The sequence below is a fragment of the Acipenser ruthenus genome, chromosome 6, assembly GCF_902713425.1.
Source record: "Acipenser ruthenus chromosome 6, fAciRut3.2 maternal haplotype, whole genome shotgun sequence".
Lineage (NCBI taxonomy): Eukaryota > Metazoa > Chordata > Actinopteri > Acipenseriformes > Acipenseridae > Acipenser > Acipenser ruthenus.
Genome location: NC_081194.1, coordinates 28,189,576 through 28,210,669, shown reverse-complemented (window position 1 = coordinate 28,210,669; position 21,094 = coordinate 28,189,576). Strand labels below are relative to the sequence as shown.

The window sequence follows — 21,094 nt, the reverse complement described above, 5'->3', positions numbered from 1 at the left end:
GCACCTATATATTTTATTTTTTAGTCATGTTTATCACACGGAAATGTCTGATAAACAATGACACGGAAATGTCTGATAAACAATGACATCATTACTTGCGCAGAAATCCACTAAGCACCTACTGTGCATTAAGTAACCAAACTGAATTAATAACCAAATTTGCTACTTGTTCCAAACAGGATTAACTAATGCGGTTGTCGCTGCCTTTTGTAAACAAACTGTGTGTGTACTTAAACCGTATTAAGTGTATGAGGGCTGATAAACTTCAGTTAATCCCGATCCACATCTGCTATCGCCTGTTAAAGCAACTGTCACCTATGGGGGGAAAGAAAAATAAAAAAAATCTCCATCTAAAAATCTCCATAACGCACCTCCATCCTTGCGTGTGGCTGTTCCCACTTTACAGCACAGCATTCTGTATCACATAGAATGCTGTATGTCCCCTCTGTCGGCTTTGCTATGTAACATTTATTAAGATTTCCCTGGTTAGCAATTCATTTGTCAAGATCTCCCCCGGATGCTACTGTTTGAACTGAAGACGGTAAGAAAAGTTTACAGTAAATATTTTCTACTTAACTTTTTTTTTTTAAATTTATTATTATTATTATAATTATTATTATTATTGTAGCATTTTTAGGTTCTTCTGGGACAGAAATGGGACTGAAACCATGAGTAATGAAGGCTGAAGCCGTTTATTTCTGTACAATAATTAATCAAATAAAATCATAAAGTGAGAGAAGGGAACTGCGAGTCGAAAATGAAATGAAATGACTGCAGTTAGTATTTGTTTCCTTTTGTCCTTGTCTTTTCCCACTCTCGATCTCCCCACACACACCCCTCTCCGTCACTCTTGCTTTCTCTAATTCTCCCAGTCATTTCCACGCATCCCTTCTCACAAGGCCGGTCCTGTGGGGTGGTTGGCGCTGACACAGAGTCCTGGTGGGCCGCCTCACCGGTGGGCCCTACCCTTGTCAGCGATGCCTGTGTAGCACCCGAGTCCAGTGTTGTAAGGGTGGTCCCCCCCTTGGTCAACCCCTGGCTAATAAGGGGGCAAGCCAGTCCCGGTGGAGGACCACCTTCTACCCTTGAATCCTCAGCTGATACACCGCCTCCGAGAGCCGGAGAAGAACTTCACAGGGCCCCTCCCACTGACTGGTCAGCTTAGGGCTCAGTCCTTTTATCCACCAGGGTCAGTGCACTGAGACCCGCTCATCTGGCTGGAAGTCCCGGCCCTTGCCCCGTATATCATAGGCCAGTGGTGGCCAATACGTGGATAGCGATCCACGGGTGGATCGCAAAAGACTTTCGGTGGATCTCGGGACAAATCAGAACAAGCACTAGCATATAAGCATGCAACAGTTTTTGTGTCAGCGATGAGCAGAGCCTTCTGTGTCGTCCAGTAGTACAGATGAAAATATCCCAACAGTTCTGCTTATGAGACTAACAAAATGCTTGTGCGAACGTACATTTTAATTTAGGCGCATGACGTATGCGACTAGAAATTCCTAAAGGTTGACTATAAACAATAAACATGATTTATTTTTTCAGCTGAAAAGTATAAAACAAAAGAAAAAAAAACAAAACCTCACAGTCGGATCTAAACTCATAGCTCAATCGTAATGTACTCTAGGAATGCAGTTTATTGGTATCCACTGCCCACTGTTAATCACACAGTAAAAACTACAAATCTCATACACTGCCAATTTCACTGATTTATCAGTGCGATGGCTACTCGTATCCAGACAGTTTGTCAAACCAAGATCAGGAAAATAACAAATTCATATATGTCGGCATCTTTACAAGAAATGAGCAATGCAGGTATGTCAGAAGATGAAAGAGAACAGGGTACTTCAAGTTAGTTACAGCGTGTTCACAGTTGTAAAATACAAGTTCAACCAACAGTGGCTAAAAGATTTCCCCTGGCTTAAGTTTGACAATGTTAAAAAAATCCATGTTTTTCACGTTTTATCAGGATGCAGGGGAACTGACGGCAGGCAAGACTGCATTTTTAACAGGAAGCCAGCAGTTCAAACATGAAAATATATTAAACACAGTGCTTCAAAACGGCACGCAATGTGCGGAGAGGCAGACCATCCCGCTACCATAAAATGGGCAAGCAGCACATTCTGAGGAACATGCTACCAGGCAGATTTAAAAAAAAAAAAAAAGTTGTCCCTTTTTTATTTTGTTGATGCAAAAGTACTGAACTGCACAAGTGTTATGTAAGAAAGGAAGGAAAAAATATATCTAGATATTCAACAATACATTTGAGCAAAAATTGTATTATTATTTTTGTGTGTGTGTGCGCCTCTAAATTGTAGTGCGCGTCTCTTTTTTTTCTTTTTTTTAAACTTAGGCGCACACATGCCTAAAAAAGTTAGCGTAGCGCGTTTGTTACGTTTTTGTTGTTGTGGTTGTTTTGTTTTATTATTGCTATTACGTATTGGACGCTGTTATATTAAATCCTGCTAATAATTGTTGGTCATGGCTTACTGGTGGATCACGGAGCCCGTTGAGATCCACCAAAATGGATCGCAGTGTTTGGTGTATTGGCCACCACTGTCACAGGCCCATTTCTGCCTAACACGAGTGCCTGCTAGCCTCTCCCATGCAAACTGGTGGGCCTGATCCAGGAGGTGTTACTAGTGAGTTCTCGGACAGGCTAGCGAGCGGTCCAGCCGTTGGACTATTGAGCGGGCAGGCGAGCTGGTGAGCCGGTGGTCTGGTGAGCGGGCAGGCGAGCTGGTGAGCCGGTGGTCTGGTGAGCGGGCAGGCGAGCTGGTGAGCCGGTGGTCTGGTGAGCGGGCAGGCGAGCTGGTGAGCCGGTGGTCTGGTGAGCGGGCAGGCGAGCTGGTGAGCCGGTGGTCTGGTGAGCGGGCAGGCGAGATGGTGAGCCGGTGGTCTGGTGAGCGGGAAGGCGAGCTGGTGAGCCGGTGGTCTGGTGAACGGGCAGGCAAGTTGGTGAGCCGGTGGTCTGGTGAGCGGCAGGCGAGATGGTGAGCCGGTGGTCTGGTGAGCGGGCAGGCGAGATGGTGAGCCGGTGGTCTGGTGAGCGGGCAGACGAGATGGTGAGCCGGTGGTCTGGTGAGCGGGCAGGCGAGCCGGTGAGCCGGTGGTCTGGTGAGCGGGCAGGCGAGCCGGTGGTCTGGTGAGCGGGCAGGCGAGCTGGTGAGCCGGTGGTCTGGTGAGTGGGCAGGCAAGCCGGTGAGCCGATGGGCCGATGAGCGGGTAGGTGAGCTGGTTAGCTGATGAGCGGGCATGCGAGCTGGTGAGCCAGGGCAACTGTTGAGCAGGCAGGTGAGCTGGTGAGCCGGTGGTCTGGTGAGCGGGCAGGCGAGCTGGTGAGCCAGGGCAACTGTTGAGCAGGCAGGCGAGCTGGTGAGCCAGTGGTCTGGTGAGCTGGCAGGCGAGCTGGTGAGCCAGGGCAACTGTTGAGCAGGCAGGCGAGCTGGTGAGCCGGTGGTCTGGTGAGCAGGCAGCGAGCTGGTGATTGCTGGGGCTATGCCCCTGACTTGGCAGGCATCTTCCCCCCCGGGTTGCAGCAGTAGTGGACCGACCCCCCCTTGTACCCACAGCTGTTGCTGTCCCAGGTCTAGAGTGGCCCCCATGGCCATTAGGACGTTGGCCCCCAGAATGCACTCCTCCTCGATGTCTGCGAGCCAAACCGGTTGCTGGCGCTTGATGCCCCCCAGGCTAATTTCGATCTCCTGAAGGCCCCGCATGGGCGCGAGTTGGCTGGAAACCAAGGCAGACCTTAGTCGGGGCCCACGATGCTTCACTGGCTTCTCCACAGTATGGCAACAGTCCCATCCGAATAAGCGTGATGGCTCTGTTAATAAGGGCTCTGCACGGTACCCCACCGACAATGCAGGGCACGTGCATGTGGCTGCCCTGTCCAACTAGCCCCACCATCACAGTGTCTTGGTTCACTGCGGGAGTAAGCTGTATATTGTAGGCCGGCCTCCACTCCCTTAGGCCGACCCGTGGTCTTTTGCTGCTGGCGAAGCGTAAGGCCTCTGGGCCCGGGGTGACTGGGGACAGCAGGCTTCCAAGTGGCCCTGTAACCCGCAGTTCCAGCACATGCGGTAGTCGAACGGGGTTCCTGGCTTCAGGCTTGTTGGTCGGCCCTGGCAAACAGCCACACTGTCTACATTTGTGGTCACTTCAAGGTGGCCTGCGCAACCATGCGTCTATCTGGGCTACCGCGACCCGTTTGTGAACGGGGAAGGGTGGTCTGGGCTGGCATAAGGATCCTGTACAGCCTTCCCTAATGTCTTCGGCTCCACTAAAAGGACGTGCCGCTGTAGTTCTTCTGCTGTTATCGCCCCAATAAACACATCACTCCCTACCTTGTCCCTAACCTCGTTGGACAGAAGGCACTGGATATGCCTTCTGTATTAACATGGTTATATCATTGCCCAGTGCCCCGAAGGACTCACCCGGTTGCCTCCGTCGCTCCTTCAGTCGTGTCACGTGTATGAAACTGGATGCGGCCTGTCCGAATTGTTATTCCCGCCGCAGCTGCCAGCGCGGTGTAGTTGGTCCTCTCCTCCGTCAGTAGAGTCAAGTTGCAGCTCTGCGCCTCCCCATCTAGCACAGCGATCAATTGGCCTCCCTTCCATGCCTCCGACCACAGATTCACTAGCGCAATCGCTTCAAAAGCACTCTGGAAAACCTCCCAACTGCCCCGTCCATCACACCGGTTTGTTTTAATGCGTGGAGATGACATCACCGCTGCGCCCTACGGGGTTGTTGCCGGCCACGCCACCTTCTCTGTCGTCTTCCGTCTTGCGTAAGGAGCATCCCCCATCTCAGTCAGTGTGGACGGTCTCGGCCGCAGCCATCGCCCGCAGGATCTCCTCAATCTTGCGCAGGGCCTCCTCGCACTGTCGGTGGACCAAGCGCTCCGACTCACCCGTCCGGCTGCTCCTCAGTCTCGGTGGCCCCTGTCGACTTGGTGCTGCCACACTGGCTTCCCCCCTCGCTGTCTTGTGTGGCGGACGCATCCGCCTCAACTACGCAAGGTGGTTAACTTCGGCCTGTACCTTGCTCTTGCCATCCTTGCTCTTGCCAGTCTCATTCCTATCCCACTTTTTCTGACACCAATATAGCATTTTTGGGTTCTTCTGGGAGGGAAATGAGACTGAAACCATGACTAATAAAGGCTCAAGCCGTTTATTTCTGTACAATAATTAATCAAATAAAATCATACAGTGAGGGAAGGGAACTGGGAGTCGAAAATGAAATAAAATGATTGCAATTAGCATTTGTTTCCTTTTGTTCTTTCCCACTCTATCTCTCTATCTCACCACACACCCCCCCCTCTCTGTCACTCTTGCTTTCTCCAATTCTCCCGGTCTTTTCCACGCGCCCACACTCAAACCCCCACCCCCACCCCCACATCCTTCACACCAAACCTGCACCCCAATTCCCCTACACACACCTCCACACACAACATGCAACCCTTGCATGCACACACCACCATGCAACCCCTTGCATGCACACACACCCTCTACACTATCCCCCCCCACCCCAGGATCACATTATTATTATTATTATTATTTATTTTTGCATTTTAAAAAAACTTTATAGTGAGGGTTTTATTATTCTGTTTAATTGTTGTCGTGGAATGTAAACACTTTATATTCTTCTTTAGGGAATCATTATTCTTATTATTTTGTGTACGTTTTATATAAATTATAAGTTTGTCCATGGTTTAGTTTAGATTGTGTTACGTAATACTTTAAGTGGAGTGCACCTGTAAATAGAGTCTCGTTAGAGGGTGTTTTTTTTTTTGTTTTTTTTTTGTGAGGTAGCGTGCATAGCCCATTCATTATTGTGGCAATAATAATCTTAAAGGCCCCTCAGCAAGTTTATACAACAGTTATGTTGAACTTGATTTGTAATATTGGCCATGAATACATACAAGTTAGCACTTTTTTGTGGTTTCAGTAGGACCTGTAGTAAAGGGAGCTAATTAATGAGTGGCTGTATTGTTCTCTAATGGGTTTGTTTGGATGTTTTGATAAGTGGGGAAGGGCAATTGCACAGGGGTCTTTAACCTAATTTATTGATTCTTGTCAACGTGTAGGCCTAGATGTCTAACCCATTTTTCTTGTTTAGATAATGAACAGCTTTTCAACAAAATAGACCATATAGTAGCTGGCAAAGAGATTGAGTCAGAGTCAGAGGAATGAGGAAGAGGAAGATTTTACAATTGTCTTGTTCTGAAGACGAGTCTGCTGATCAAGCGATTTTATCTAAGACAGCAAAAGGTAATAGGCCGATAGGTCCTTGTGACATCTTGGTTGTAAATCTCCCTCCCGACCTGTGAGGGCGCTAAACAGTGAGAACAGAGTTCTTTGGACTGGCTGGTCTGACAGTTCTTTCCCAGGGTCGGGAAGTCGGCCAGTCTGGATGAAGGCGAGACTCCGTTTCAAGAACGCATTGACCCGGAAGGGAAACGACGTGGCAGCCGCAGATTGGAGAGGTGGTTGCACTCGTTTACCAAGGGGTCATGTGTGACGGCATAAAAGGGGGCGGAGAATCGCAATTTGTTCCTTCGTTTGGTTTGAATTTTTAAACTGTTAGGACCTGTGAGAGACCCAGTGAGAAAAGTACTGTGAGTGTTTTGTTTGTCTATAATTGTTATTATTAGACGCCTATCACGTTCCGGAGCTGTCGCCAAGGGCCAGCACAAAACCCGGAACAGCACTGCACTTTTGTCACGAATAAACTTGTATTACCCACCACGAGCACTACAGCACGCACCCAGGACCAGACCAGGATTATAATCATTAAAAACTGTTTCCAACTAGATTACAATTCTCTGTTTGTTCATTGCCCACTGCATCACTCCTGCACCTGTACACAATCAGCCACCTTGCCACAGTCCTATAAAATGCTGCCATTTCATTGTCATGTCACATAAAATTGTACAATTGGATATTGCATGTTTCTGTTAGAAATTCTACCACCTAGTTGACTAATTAAAAACTGTACATGTAAATACATGGCTTGATTAAATTAATTATTTAGGCTGGCAAAGAGCACTTATGTTCTAAGTGCACTGGCCTTAAAAAGGGGATTGAGGAACTCGAGGAAGACAAGAAACGATTGTCCAGTCAGATAGGTGCCATACATGATCAGCTTGCTTCTGTATCTTATTTTGAGTAATGTGTGTTTTTGTGGTCCACTACTACAGCAGCGAGCCATTTTTGTAGTTGATTATCCAGTTTTGTCATTTTGTACCTGTTATTTATACGTCGAAGCTAACAATGTTGATGCCATGTGATTTCTAGTATTCAAAACAACAAAATATAACTTGGATCACAAATATTTAAAAAAAAAAAATTGTCTTCCAGGAGATGTCTGACAATTTTGATAAGAATATACTTTATCCTCTGCTCTGTTTTTATTATAGACTTGCAAAGCTTATTTGGAGAATTGAGGTGTTCCCTGAGTGGACAGCTTCGTCCACAGAACTTGACATCGCCAAGACGTCCTATCCCAGATGCAACAGCTGGGCCCCCTTCGCATTCTACCTCAACCTCAGCTTTTGATTAAAAATGCATTAGATTCTGACAGCTCTAATAAAACCGTGAGTGATCATATACTGTATATGGTAGTAACTGGTAACTGATTGACATATTTGAATATTTTGTCACTAGCTCACCATAATTCTCAAATATTGTTAGAATATAGACATGGTTGCTGATGCTACGCTTGTTCACAATACTGTTTATGGCTACAACTTTGAATAAGAAGTAGGCCTTTTGGTGCAGGGTAGTCCTAGGACTATATAAAGAAAGATTGGACAGTCAATCCCGTGATGCAGTTCGGTACTCAATTATAGGCGCCATTTGTGGAGCCCACTCAGTACTGAATACATTGCGGCGATGTTGTGTTAATGCGAATTAATGCTTGATTATGTCAAGAAACATTTTGCCAGGGCAAGCACAAATACGTTAAAAGCATTGCGAGTGAGCTGTGAAAGAGCTCTACGGGCTCCAGAAATGGTGCCACTGTTTATTAACTCCGCCCACTTGTGACATCATTTTCCTATCCTTCTTTGTATAGTCCTAGGGGGTAGTCCAGGAAATGTCTTGTAGTGCTCTAGGATTATTCAACGTGGGTACATTTACTTAATTGAATTACAAGTGTTGATTGATGAGGGTGTCAAGGTCAACCGTACTTCGGTACAACCATGGTCAGCCAACAAAGCCGGTCTGATCTTCTCTGTATTGTTTTTAGCCACAGAAAGCAGATTTATGACTCTCTTAGCCTGGCAGTCTGAATATGAAGAACAGTTATGACAATTAAAGACAAAGCAAGATCAGTGACTTTTTAAACCAGCTTTCTCTGCCTCCTGAACAACGCTGATTATGTACAGTATATATTTTGACCGTTGTTGGGGCATTATATTTTATTTGTATTGTATTCTTCAATTAATAGCTCTGGGATTTCCCAAACAGTAAAGTCAATTTTGGCTAATTCGTGTTTTTCACGAATTCGGGCTCAAGACAGTTCCAATCTGTACGGATTAACAGGGGTCTACTGTAGTTTATTTCCCGTTAGTAGAAGACAACTGTGTTTTAAATTGAATTTACTCAACGTGTTTCCAAGATGCGTCAATTCTTTCTAGAAGTGACTTATAATTGTGTTTCTCTTCCAGCACTGAACTAACACGTGAAGTTGCATAAAAATAACAACTCTACACTCATTTTATTGTATTGAGTTGATTAACTCAATTTTGCATTTATGTAGCAATTTAAAAATTTAAAATGCTTTTATTATTTGTTGATGACTGTAATAATGTTAGTATTTTGTATAATTTTTTGTAATTAGTTAAATCCATGTGTGGCAGAGCAGGGCTCTGCCCTTGTAAATATTGGCAGGGATGGGGTTAAATTCTCCTCCCTGCCCAGGTTTATTGTGTCAGGTGGGAGTAATTAACAATCAATTAGTGCCCAGCCACCTGACATAAAAGGAGGCCTCAGCCCCTCATTAGGGGGAGGTAGCTGAGGAAGCAAGGGTGTTTTTTCTTTGTGTGCTGTTTTTGTTAATTTTGCAATCCAGTGAAGACAAAGCTCAGCCTGGAAGATTTATTTTTGTAAGTTTTACTTTGTGTTTATTGTTTGTGTTTGAGAACCCTTTGTTTGGCCCTCGTGCCTGTTTATTTTGTGTATTTTATTTATTAAAAGTCTTTTGTTTGAACTGCAGTCTGTCTCTGGGCCTCATCCCTTGCGCCATCCTGTCACATGTGGTGTCAGAAGTGGGATATAGCGCCCCCGGGAGGCTCAGACCAGTACTGCAGGATTTTTTTTTTTGTGTGAATAGTGATTTTTTTTTGTGAGCGTTTTTAAAAAAAAAAAAAAAAAAAAAAAAAAAAAGAGGATGGGAGGAAAAGGGAGGGAGCGGCAAGAGGCAGCAGCAACAGCTGCAACCAGGGGACATCGGCACTATCTAGATGAGTGGTGCCCTGGTTGTGGGGCATTTGGACACACAGTGGCCATCTGCCCCACCCAAACAAAAGTGAGGCAGAGAGGAAGGAAGACATGGGGAGGAAGAGGTGGTGCACCCACTGCATGCAGTACGGGCATGAGGAGCACCACTGCCTGGAGGTCTTGCAGGACACAGACCTGGAGTGGGAGGAGCCCGAACGTCCTGCGCCTGAGTGGGAGGAGCCCGAATGTCCTGCGCCTGAGTGGGAGGAGCCACCTCCACCAGCAGAGGGGGACTACCTGCTGGTGCCACCTCCTCCACCTCCTCCACCATGGGAGGACAATGTGTCGCTCCCACCTCCGCCAGCAGAGGGAGACTTCCTGCTGGTTCCGCCTCCACCTCCGTGGGAGGACGACTTGCCGAAAAAAAAAAAAACAGAAGGGAGACCACATCAAAACAAGGGCAACAACTCAGGTAAGACGACCATTAAATGTATTTATCTAAATGCTAGAAGTCTCAGAAACAAAATATTAGAACTTGAAGCTACTGCACTAACAAGTAACTACAATGTGATAGGTGTTACAGAAACTTGGTTGTCTGAGAGTGATGGAGACGAATATAATATTAGTGGGTATACACTGTATAGGAAAGACAGGCAGGACAGAAGAGGCGGAGGGGTAGCGCTATACATAAGAAATAGTCTTGAAGCCCAGGTGTTAAATCTGGACGAAGAAAAAAACACTGAATCAATATGGGTCAAAATAATGGACAAAAATTCAAAGGGTATAATCATAGGAGCAGACTAGACCGCCAAATTCAGACATTGAGCAAAATAATCTGTTATACAATGACATTAGGAATGTGTGTAGCAAAGGAGAAGCCATACTAATGGGGGATTTCAACTTCCCCCATATAAAATGGGAAAACCCGGTGGGGAGCACGACGGACAAAATTGAAATGGTGGAAATGACAAATGACTGCTTCCTAACGCAATTTGTCAAGGCACCGACTAGAGGGAGGCATGCCTTGATTTAGTCTTTTCAAATAACGAACACAGAATAACTAGAGGTCAAAGAACCATTGGCAAACTCAGACCACAACATGGTCTCATTTGAAGTGATTTTTAAAACTCAAAAAGTAATGACTAAAGCTAAGGTTTACAATTTTAGAAAAGCAAACTATGACGGTATGAAGAAGAGACTAACAGGAGCAGCAGTGTGGAGTAGTGGTTAGGGCTCTGCTCTCTTGATCGGAGGGTCGTGGGTTCAATCCCAGGTGGGGGACACTGCTTGCTGTACCCTTGAGCAAAGGTACTTTACCTAGATTGCTCCAGTAAAAAAAAAAAAAAAAAACCTGTATAAATGGGTAATTGTATGTAAAAATAATGTGTAAAAAATAATGTAATTCTATGTAAAAATAATGTGATATCTTCTAACAATAGTAAGTCGCCCTGGATAAGGGCATCTGCTAAGAAATAAATAATAATAAAATAATAACTGAAGAAGATTGGAGTAAAATAGAGAAAACATCTACAGAAAAAGGATGGCTGTTTTTTAAAAATGTAGTACTAGAGGTGCAGAGGTGAGGTGGGGCCTGTTAATCACCAATTGATTGACTGTGTTCACTGTTAAATAAAACCAAAATCCTACAAGTTATTCTACTTTTTTGTGTGTGTTTTTGTGCGACGGGGAGAGGGTAAGTACATTTTTAAGGACAAGGAGATTTTTCTAGCATTTTGTCCCTTGGACAACAAGTTTTTTTCAAAAATCGCACACCCCTGCTCTCATAAGAACTACGTTGTCTGAATAAATTCACAGCATTTCCAATGTAAATGCAAGTAAAAACATAGATTAGCATATGACTTGGCGGTCCGGTCAAAATGAACTTGCGGTCCGGATTTGGATCGGAGTCTGCCTATTGAGTACCTCTGTTATAGAGGAAGGAATAACAAGCAGACGGTTATGTATGTAAGTTTCGCAGATTTCATAACTCAGCTTCCTTGGGCTCACTAATATTACTTACGTGTTCGTAAATACTGCGAATTTGTAGCCTCCGTCCTTCATAGAATTTTTGCAAGCAATGTACTAAACAGCTCTTTTTCGTGAACTACCGTAATATCACTGCAATTTTACAAACAGCATAAATGAGTGCTCATTATACAGGAGAGATCAGAATTTGCATCGCATTATAAATAGATTAGCAACGCCGAAGTCAAGATCCATTTGGCAAAGATAAATGAGTGGTATAGTGAACAGAAAGAAGCAGTAGGCAAATATAATAGGATGGAGCTACAGCTTCTGCAGACACTGACCTTGATGAAACTATGGCAGCGGTCAAAAAGAAAAGGAAAACAAATTTCCGTAACAACGACATTTACCTGTTAGTGAAATGGAAAAAAAATAAGGAAATATTATTTAACACCTCGCAGGGCCAAAAAACATTAAGAAAAGAAACATGGAAAGAAATAAATAACAAAATAAATTATTTCGGACACTGTAAGCAACAGATACTTGACATTTTAAAAAATGGCATGACCTTAGGATCACAAAAAACAAAGCAGCAGAAAATAAAAAAAACAAACAGGACAAACTGAATGTGATGTGTTAAACGTAGCGCAGACCCTGGGCACTGCGATAGCTGTCCCCCACTCCCATGCAGGAACATTACCCTGCTAACTTCCCCTATTCAAAAAATATTTGTTTCAGTGTTTCCCTTCCATTATTAATGTGAAGTTTAAAATAAAGCACCTTAAAATATAAAAGAAACCAAAACAAAATGTATTTATTGTCATTGTTATTTAATATAGACTATTAATAAATACATTTGTTTATTTAGTTAATTTGATCCTAGCCTTTTATTTAATGTATTATGCCTATATTTAATGTGTTTGCATTGTTTTTTAATATTGTATTTAATACTATGCCCTGTATTTCACTGTATTTAATGTATTATGCATTGTTCCTCACTATCTTCTAAAGTGCTTTGTGATGGTGGTCCACTATGAAAGGTGCTATATAAATAAAGACTGATTGATTGATTGATTGATTGATTGATTGATTGATTGATTGATTGATTGAAAATAACTAAAAGCCCATAAACGTTTAAACAGGAAGTTTCACATATGAACAGCTAGTTGAATCTACGCCAGTGAGGGGCACGCGTAAAATAACAAACTGAAATCGTAAATCAGGAAAAAATGAAAATACATCAAGGGCAAGCGCGAATCTTCTATATTATAATGAGATTCGTACATTTTTATATGAAAGTAGTTTGAAACAAAGTCGTAACTGGTGTAATGCCCAGGATATTGTTAAATTGTGAAACTGGGCCCCATACTTAAAAATCATTCATCCATTTAAACTTGCCTTATTTTCATCATACATGCATTTGCTTGGTTTCATACTCCATCTCTGTAAATAATACGGCTGGGAAACTGATTTTGGGGAATACAGAATAATGAACAAATTGACAAATGCTGGTATTTTCTTCCAATTCTGAGATGGTGACCCTGGAGCCAGCTCCTGATTTGGCATGGAATTTACCCTTTTTGATTTACAAGTTTAAAACTGTTTTGCTTACCAATGACTGTTAAAGCGAATAGCAGAGTAGACACCACAGCTGTACCGTAGAACATGATGCTGATGTTGCTGCCAATTAGATCTATATTGTTCTTGGTGTAGGGTACCAGAACCGGAGGCAGCAGGAAACCAATAGCTGTACCAAGCTGAGGAGCAAACAAGGAAAACTGGTACATTAGTACTTCGAATATGCATCTGTCTATGTGTTCACTGCACATTGTACAGAGGTTTGTGCTTCTGGTTAGTACCAAGATATGTGGATGTGCTGCACACCAGTGTCTGTACGCCTTATGTGATACAGGTATAGTCAAGATTCTCAGACAGTGATTTTTCATGTTGCACCAGGACACTGGAAATCTATACTCAAGAGATTTCTACCAGAATGTTGCTGCATTTTTAAATAGGCTTTATAAAACGGTAGCAAAAGAATCCAATCAAAAACTAAAGATACTGATAGACACTTTGTTAAAATGATTCTATGGCTTAAATGTGTGATAATCAAGACTTTGGTGTGAGCAACTTTTAAACTGTCCCTGTTTCATTGTGATTAAGATGTGAGGGCTCAGAATTAACGGTAGCCTTGCAGCAATAGCCATGGATACCCTTCTCAATAGCCGCAATGCCCCTCAAAATGTTTGTCTGTTTACTGCCATTACAGCTGCCATGCCCTTTCCAACAGCAACTAGGTATGCCTGTATTAGGAAGTGTTTGGATCCAAACAATAATACCACGTTTCCATGAACCACATAACCTGGGTATGTGCTCGAGTTGCCTCCCCACATCTCCGTTTCCATGTATTTAAATTACTCCAGTTGGCTCCCAATTCGGGCGGGAGGCCAAATTATCTGGTCCGACTTCACTCCTGAGGCAGGCCTGAATTCTAAAGTCTGAATTCGGGCTGGGAGGAAATGACATCACTATATGTCAATCAAACAAGTTGTAGGGGGCGGGCACATACTGTATAACGGGACATTGTAGCTGGTATTAAATTCAGCGGATTTGCAACCATGGGGGATTTTGACAGTTTTTGAATTGCTGTTTTTCACTAAGCACGTTCACAAAGAAAAATGCAAAACAGTTTTTCATTTATATTTTTAATTCCATAAACATTCAAATGTTTACTTAATGAAATCTGTCTGCTAAAACTGTAACTCGTTATAGCATCTACAATGTCACTGCAGCAACATGGAGAGCAACAATAAGGTCTTCTAATCAGTTACAGTATTTGTCATTCTTATATGTCATTTAATTTTAAGACAGCATTTGCTATTTGTCAGTTTTAAAACTTAGCTATGTTTCACAACATAACACAATAGAATGGTCACAGCATCATGTAGGACAGTATTGCCACATGTGAAAACATGAACAATATAAAGCCGAAAAAAATGTTTAATTTGCTTCGAAACAATTTAAAACTGGTTAATAGACAAGCACTGGTAACATCAGCTCAGTTTTATATGGTACAGAACTGATTTATTTTAACATTGTTTTGTTTATGGACTTTGCAATACCTGCACGGTGGGTGTCTTCAGTAATAATAGAAGTATCTACAACGTATCGACAATAACAATCAAACATTTTGTAACAGACTTTCTAACAAGTCTGGCATAAACCATTTTGGCTGTTAATTAAAAAAAATGCTTAACATAAAACAGAACAGTCCAGTAGCAGGCACATTTTACACTGCCTCTGGGTTTCTGAACGCATCAGATCAATTCCAGATTTTTTAAATCCTTTGATGGAAATGTCCGGTCTACTTTTAATGTTCTCAAGCAAATTGGCTTCATTACTGCCATTCTCATATCCACTTTGACATCTGACACATTATTTCCCTTGTCCAGCAGATCTCCCCAACAAACTATTCTGTCATTTAATTTTTCAAATAAAAATGTACATATAAGTTCCTAGTGGACATTAGCAGTGTACACAAAGACTAATACCAAATAAAAGTTAAAATTCAGATTGTGTAAATAAACCTTAATCATAGTGTCCTGAAATATACTGTTCAAGACAGGTTAGATCCAACCAATAACGTAACTGAAGAATTTAGTGTCTAATATCACTGAGTTTTGTTTAAAATGCAATATCTTGCTTGTTTCTGCACAGCAGACCCTTATAAAAGTTTCATGTGTTCCAATGGTTATACTATGCATGTAATGTCCTACCATAGTTAATGGATGTTCATAGGAATGCTTCATTATGTTTATTAATATGCTTTACTATACTCTATGGACTTTACAAGGCTAATCCCATACTTTCATTATGATAAACATTTATGAGGGGATATTTATTTGTCTATTAAAAAGAGACAGAGTTTATCAGAACAGATTTTTCTTGTACAATTTCAGTTCATATAAAATATAAAGGTATTGGTGGTTTCATACCTATGTAAATAGTAAAGTAAATAGTTTGCTTTTGTTAATCGCCAATTAATCCACCAGACTTCTGCTAAATATTCCATTAATTACAATTATTTGTAAGCCTTTTTTAATTACATCTGCGTTACGGGACACTTGTCCAATGCAAACCATAAGTTATAACTTAAAAGATATTAACACTAACATTTTGTCATTCAGTTAACAAAACACCCACCTGATTTCCTAAAACTGCGGTGGCACAGGCAGTTGACACTTCCTTGGGCCCAAACCACACCGATGCAATTCTTGAAGGTAGCCCCAAAATGAACAGCTGGGCCACTGAACAGATAGTTTGTGCAAACATGGTCACCCCAAACAGGTCGGGTCTCACACTGGCACATTTTAGCCAAGCCCCAGAGCAGTTCAAACCTGCGCCCAAGACCGCCGTGATCTTAAGTCCCTTTTTATCCAGTAACCAGGTTGCGGGGAATATCAGAGGCACATAGACGATCATGTAGACAACTGACAGCCAGTTGATCTCGTTGCTTGTCACATTGTAATAGTCCATGAAGATATTGGTGATGATGCTGTACTGGATCCACTGGAAGGAGTTGACTAGTGAACAAAGGCTAAATACTATCAAAACTGCAAATCTACGCCTGTAAAGTTTGGTTTCAAGTGGGTTCGGTTGCCCAAGCAACATGGTATGGTTCTCATCGGGAGATATCTCATGCTCAGCGGCTATTGAATTATCAACAATAGTGACCTGCACTGGTCCAGGAGTTATGTTCATATACTGGTTTCCATTTGGAGCGATTACATTCTTTTCGTCTGGTGTAGTTGACGTGTCGTTTTTGTCAGGCGCGCACCCATGCTGCTGATGCTCCTGTATGTTGCTTGCCACCATGATGCAGCTTAAATTGCAATATCACTGTGTCTTCTGTGTAGAGAAACAGGAAATCCTCCTCGCTCTGGAACGTGTGTGTTATACCAAATTGAACTGAAATATATATATAAAAAGAAACCTGAGTCGGATAAATAAACTGTTTTTTTGTTTGTTTGTTTTTTTTAAGACACTCAATATTATACGAGCACTGGAGTGTGAATGCGAATGCTATTACCAATTCTATGGAAATACATTAATCCATATGACATGGGTCGAGTACTGATATACAACACACAAAAAACACATAAATATAGAATATACAATACTGCCAACAACAGCAGTGCTCGCTGATAACACTACCGGCTTTTCCACCTGATCCCACAAACAGAGAAAGACTTGTGTAAATTGTATCCGACAAGCAGCATGAGCGATTACCTAGCACAGACAAGCAAAAAGCCCAAACACTTCCGATGCTACGACAGCCAATCGGCGACAGACATGGGTGTTTAATGTGTATACATAGGGAGCGGAGCGGTACAAAATACTGTACAAACAACTGTATAATGAAAGTTATTATTTATATTCCTCTCTTACTATATAGTCTCGAGGTTCTTTTAATATTGTTTTTTTAAACTATAAAACAAATAGATAACGAGCAGTTTTGTTAAATGCTAGCACTCTGAGTCATACATAGCTTACTGATGCATGAGTTGCGCTTACTGCTGGCGTTCATTTGACGTACTGCTGTGGCATATCATTAAAAAGCAAGAAAAACCTGTGTTAAATATAACAATGCAAACAATACAGTTTACATTGGCTTTGAGAGACATTGTTGTGTTGTTAAATAAACCTTTAATGTTAGCCTTAAATAACTGTTAATAAATTAAAGTCTTGCCTCTCCTGGCTTAATAATATGTTCTGAAACATTAAAGTCCAAACACGACAGTGGAATATTAGATTTTAAAATGTAAAACAGGCTAATGTAAAACAGCCAATGAAATGTGATATCACGATATAAATAAGTACAAATAGTTTATTTATTTATTTATTTATTTATTTATTTATTTGTTTGTTTATTTTCTATATCAAACCTTTAAGAAAACGGTGCTAAATAGATTATGAAGTGGCTCTCTGGTACTCGCTCGTTAAGCATGGTTTAGCTCACAATCATTATTTTTACTGCAACAAAGATAATTATTATGTGTTTATTTAGCAAACGCCTTTATCCATGGCGACTTACAGAGACGGGTGTGTGAACTCTGCATCAGCTGCAGAATCACTTACAACTACGTCTCACCCGAAAGACGGAGCACAAGGAGGTTAAGTGACTTGCTCAGGCCGGGTCACACAATGAGTCAGTGGCTGATATGGGATTTGAACCGGGTATCTCCTGGTTACAAGCCCTTTTCTTTAACCACTGGACCACAAAGGTGTGACTTTTTCTTTTTTTTTTTTAAACCCAAACAAATACTAAATTGCAATTTCTGTGAACATTGGCTGTAGTTTACTGTGCAGCATATCCCCTTTCTGAATCAAGTCTAGAAAAAAATACTTTTCTGTGCTAAGAATACAGTGTTATGTGCTATTGTGGATCAAAGCAAAATATAATACTATAAAATAGCTTTTATTTGGGAAATACATTGCAAATATTTTATTCGTTAGGCCTGTACAGCAAGTTTTAAGCACGCAGCAGACGTAATAACCTAAAGGAGTCTAACAAGACAATACATTAATATAGCGGCGAGGCAACCGCAACGAACAGTTTACCTCCCATGTACTGTTATGGACTGGAAGGGATTGGAACTGTGTACTGTACCAATAATGTCACCTGTTATTCCAGTACCCATAATGTCACCTGTTACTGTGCGTTGCTAATCATCTCCCCTTATTCTATAGCAGCCTTCCTGCCTGTTAGTTTCTGTGTGTGTGTGTGTGAATGCGACTGGAGACAAATGGGTCAATGGGTGATGAGTGGGCGGAGTCAGCGTCTATGAAATGGCGTGCTGAGCGCCAATTGAAAGAGTTGAGTTTGCACAGTTGCCAAGTCAGCTTATAAAAAAAGTCGCTTTAAATTTTTGAGTCATGGGTTGCACGGAAATGTACAACATTGAGGCAGCACAGACCATGGAGGATGGAGAGAGCAAAGATGACTTTTTTTTTTAATAATGTAAGTACACACAAATTATTTTAATATTTTAATGTGTAATTTAATGTTGTATGCAGCAAAACTAGAACTACTAAACATTATATATATATATATATATATATATATATATATATATATATATATGGAATTTGTATAAACACCCCCACTGAGCTCCCCTCCCTCTGAAATGGATTGGGCTTGTTTTGGGCTTGTTTTGAAAGGCAGTGTCACTTTTTTTCTCGTAAGACTTGGCAACACTGGTTGGGAGTACGGTGTGAGAGACAGCGAGAGAGAAAAGCCAGAGAAATTAAATTGAACAAGACAAGAGTTATGGTATTCCAGAAGAAAGCCCGATCTCAGGGAAACAGGTACAGCTTCACTTTGGGCAATACCACACTGGAGCACAGCACCAACACCTACCTGGGTCTGACCATCAGCGCATCAGGGAGCTTTAACCTGGCAGTGAATGCATTAAAAGAAAAAGAACGCAGGGCTTTCTACGCCATTAAGAGGAAGCTGTATAACATGAATCCCACCGTAAGAATATGACTAAAAATATTTGAAAGGGTTATTCAACCCATTGCCCTATTTATTATTATTTATTTCTTAGCAGACACCCTTATCCAGAGCGACTTACAAGATATCACATTATACATTATTTCACACTATACAGATATCACATTATTTTTACATACAGTTACCCATTTATACAGTTGGGTTTTTACCTGAGCAATCTAGGTAAAGTACCTTGCTCAAGGGTACAGCAGCAGTGTCCCACACCTGGGATTGAACCCACAAGCTTCCGGTCAAGAGTCCAGAGCCCTAACCACTACTCCACACTGCTGCCCTACTTTGGTAGTGAAGTGTGGCGTCCACTCACAGACCAGGACTATACAAAGTGGGACAAACACCCAACATAAATCCTGCATGTAGAATTCTGTAAAAATATATTAAAACTACGGAGAAATACAGCAAATCATGCATGCAAGGCTGAATTAGGCCGCTACCCACTGATTCTTAATATTAAAAAAAGAGTATTAAAATACTGGATTCATTTAAACCACAGCGACCCAAAAGTCTACCATCACAAAGCCCTGACAAGCCAAGAGCTCAGTCCAGAGAAGCGGCCCCTCAGCCAGCTGGCCATGAACTAATGCACAGCTTCAGGACAGCACTGCTAAAACAATGCCAATCAGAGTCAACCACATTATATCTTGCCTCAAAAACTCATACCTCACTCATTGGGACAAAGAAACTAAAACATAAACCAAACTTGAATGCTATCAGGCCCTAAAAAGAGATTTTACCCTGGCAGAATACCTGGTCAGGGTGAAGGTTTATGTACCAGTGTTCCGTTTTACATTCCTACCTCTTTATTTAACTATACTTTTTCTTTATTATTATTTTTTTATATTGATGTATGTAATGTATGTAATATTTATATTATATACTGTACTTTTAACAGATTTGGCAACACCACCAATTGTTGTCATGCCAATAAAGCACCTTTGAATTTGAAAGTCACCGAAAAAGAGCGCGAAATCCATTGATAAAAAGAGCCAAAATAAAACAGCAGTTTTCACTGCTTTCACTGCACCCTGTCGTCTGCCTTTTCATTGATCGCCAGAACCCTCACACACAGCCGTCCGCTACACTGGTGTCAGAAGTAAGCGGGATACAATGAGTAGAGAAGACACACGGCGGGACCCGAGGGAGTCAGGATCTCCGGATGCTGAAGCGTCAGTCGGGAGCAGTCGACAGTAGGCACTATTGTGGCTGTAATTAAACAGGCAGGTACATTTAAATAAGTCTGATGTATGGTAGTTGTCTGTCAGCCTCTGTGATCCTGTGTGGAACAAGTAAAAAGTATTTGATACTTGCATGGTGTGTTTGGTAAAATCGGCAAAGGCTAAAACTTGTTTTAAAACTTGTCAAAGTTTAGTTAGTACTCCAAATACACAGTTAGACTTTTGTGTTGTATATTTTGTTTTGTATAAATATAAAGGCACCACCCTGTTTTGAACCTTCTCTTTCGAGTGCTGTTCCTTTTACACAAGAAGACAGTGATAAAGGTCCCAAAAGTGGCAAAGCAGTTCCCGCTTTGCCACAACATGTACATATGCTGTGTCTGTTCAAGACCTTTTGCTTATTACATTAACAAACACTGTTAACAAACAAAATGTTCTCCTATGCCAATTTGTAGTGATGGCAACAAAGCTTCAGCTGGTTCGACCCTATATGAACCAAATGAGGCAAAGAGCGTCACGAAGCAAAGGCTCATTTGGTTCAGTTGAACCATTACATGTGACCTGTGGGAGTTCCTTTTAGGCATCCTTTGACGTTTCAATCATTGACAGTAAAAAAACGTAATGATTATACTGACACTGTCCAATTTCTACCACAATGTTCACAGTGCGCTGTTTCAGTCAAGCCGAAAAGAACAGTTTTTGCAATGTTTTTTATATACAATATTATAGTGCCTGAAATGATGTCCTCTCGCAATAAATATTAACTTGACGTGTACTCCTACTAGGAAGCATTGCCAACCCAGTTAGTGGAGGGGTAAATTGTAATCTGCTTTAGAGATAGGAGTAAATAGTAAATGGGGTTCAATTCCCTGCTGGTACAAAAATATATTTTGTAAGTAATAGGTAAGTGTATGTTAATAAACTATAATAATAAA

At 41.8% G+C, this 21,094-nt stretch overlaps 1 protein-coding gene across 1 annotated transcript in view; it reads right to left on the bottom strand.

Annotated features, from left to right (window-relative positions):
• LOC117411017 (heme transporter FLVCR1-like) overlaps nt 1–16,718 on the bottom strand; it is a 32,288-nt gene extending 15,570 nt beyond the window's left edge. Inside the window, exons 1-2 of the mRNA XM_034018012.3 lie at nt 15,615–16,718; nt 13,024–13,168 (exon numbers count right to left, since the gene is read on the bottom strand). Of these exons, the coding sequence (XP_033873903.3) occupies nt 13,024–13,168; nt 15,615–16,286 (817 nt within the window). The 5' untranslated portion in view covers nt 16,287–16,718. The remainder of the gene's footprint in view (nt 1–13,023; nt 13,169–15,614) is intronic.
• Between the last annotated feature and the right edge of the window lie 4,376 nt (nt 16,719–21,094).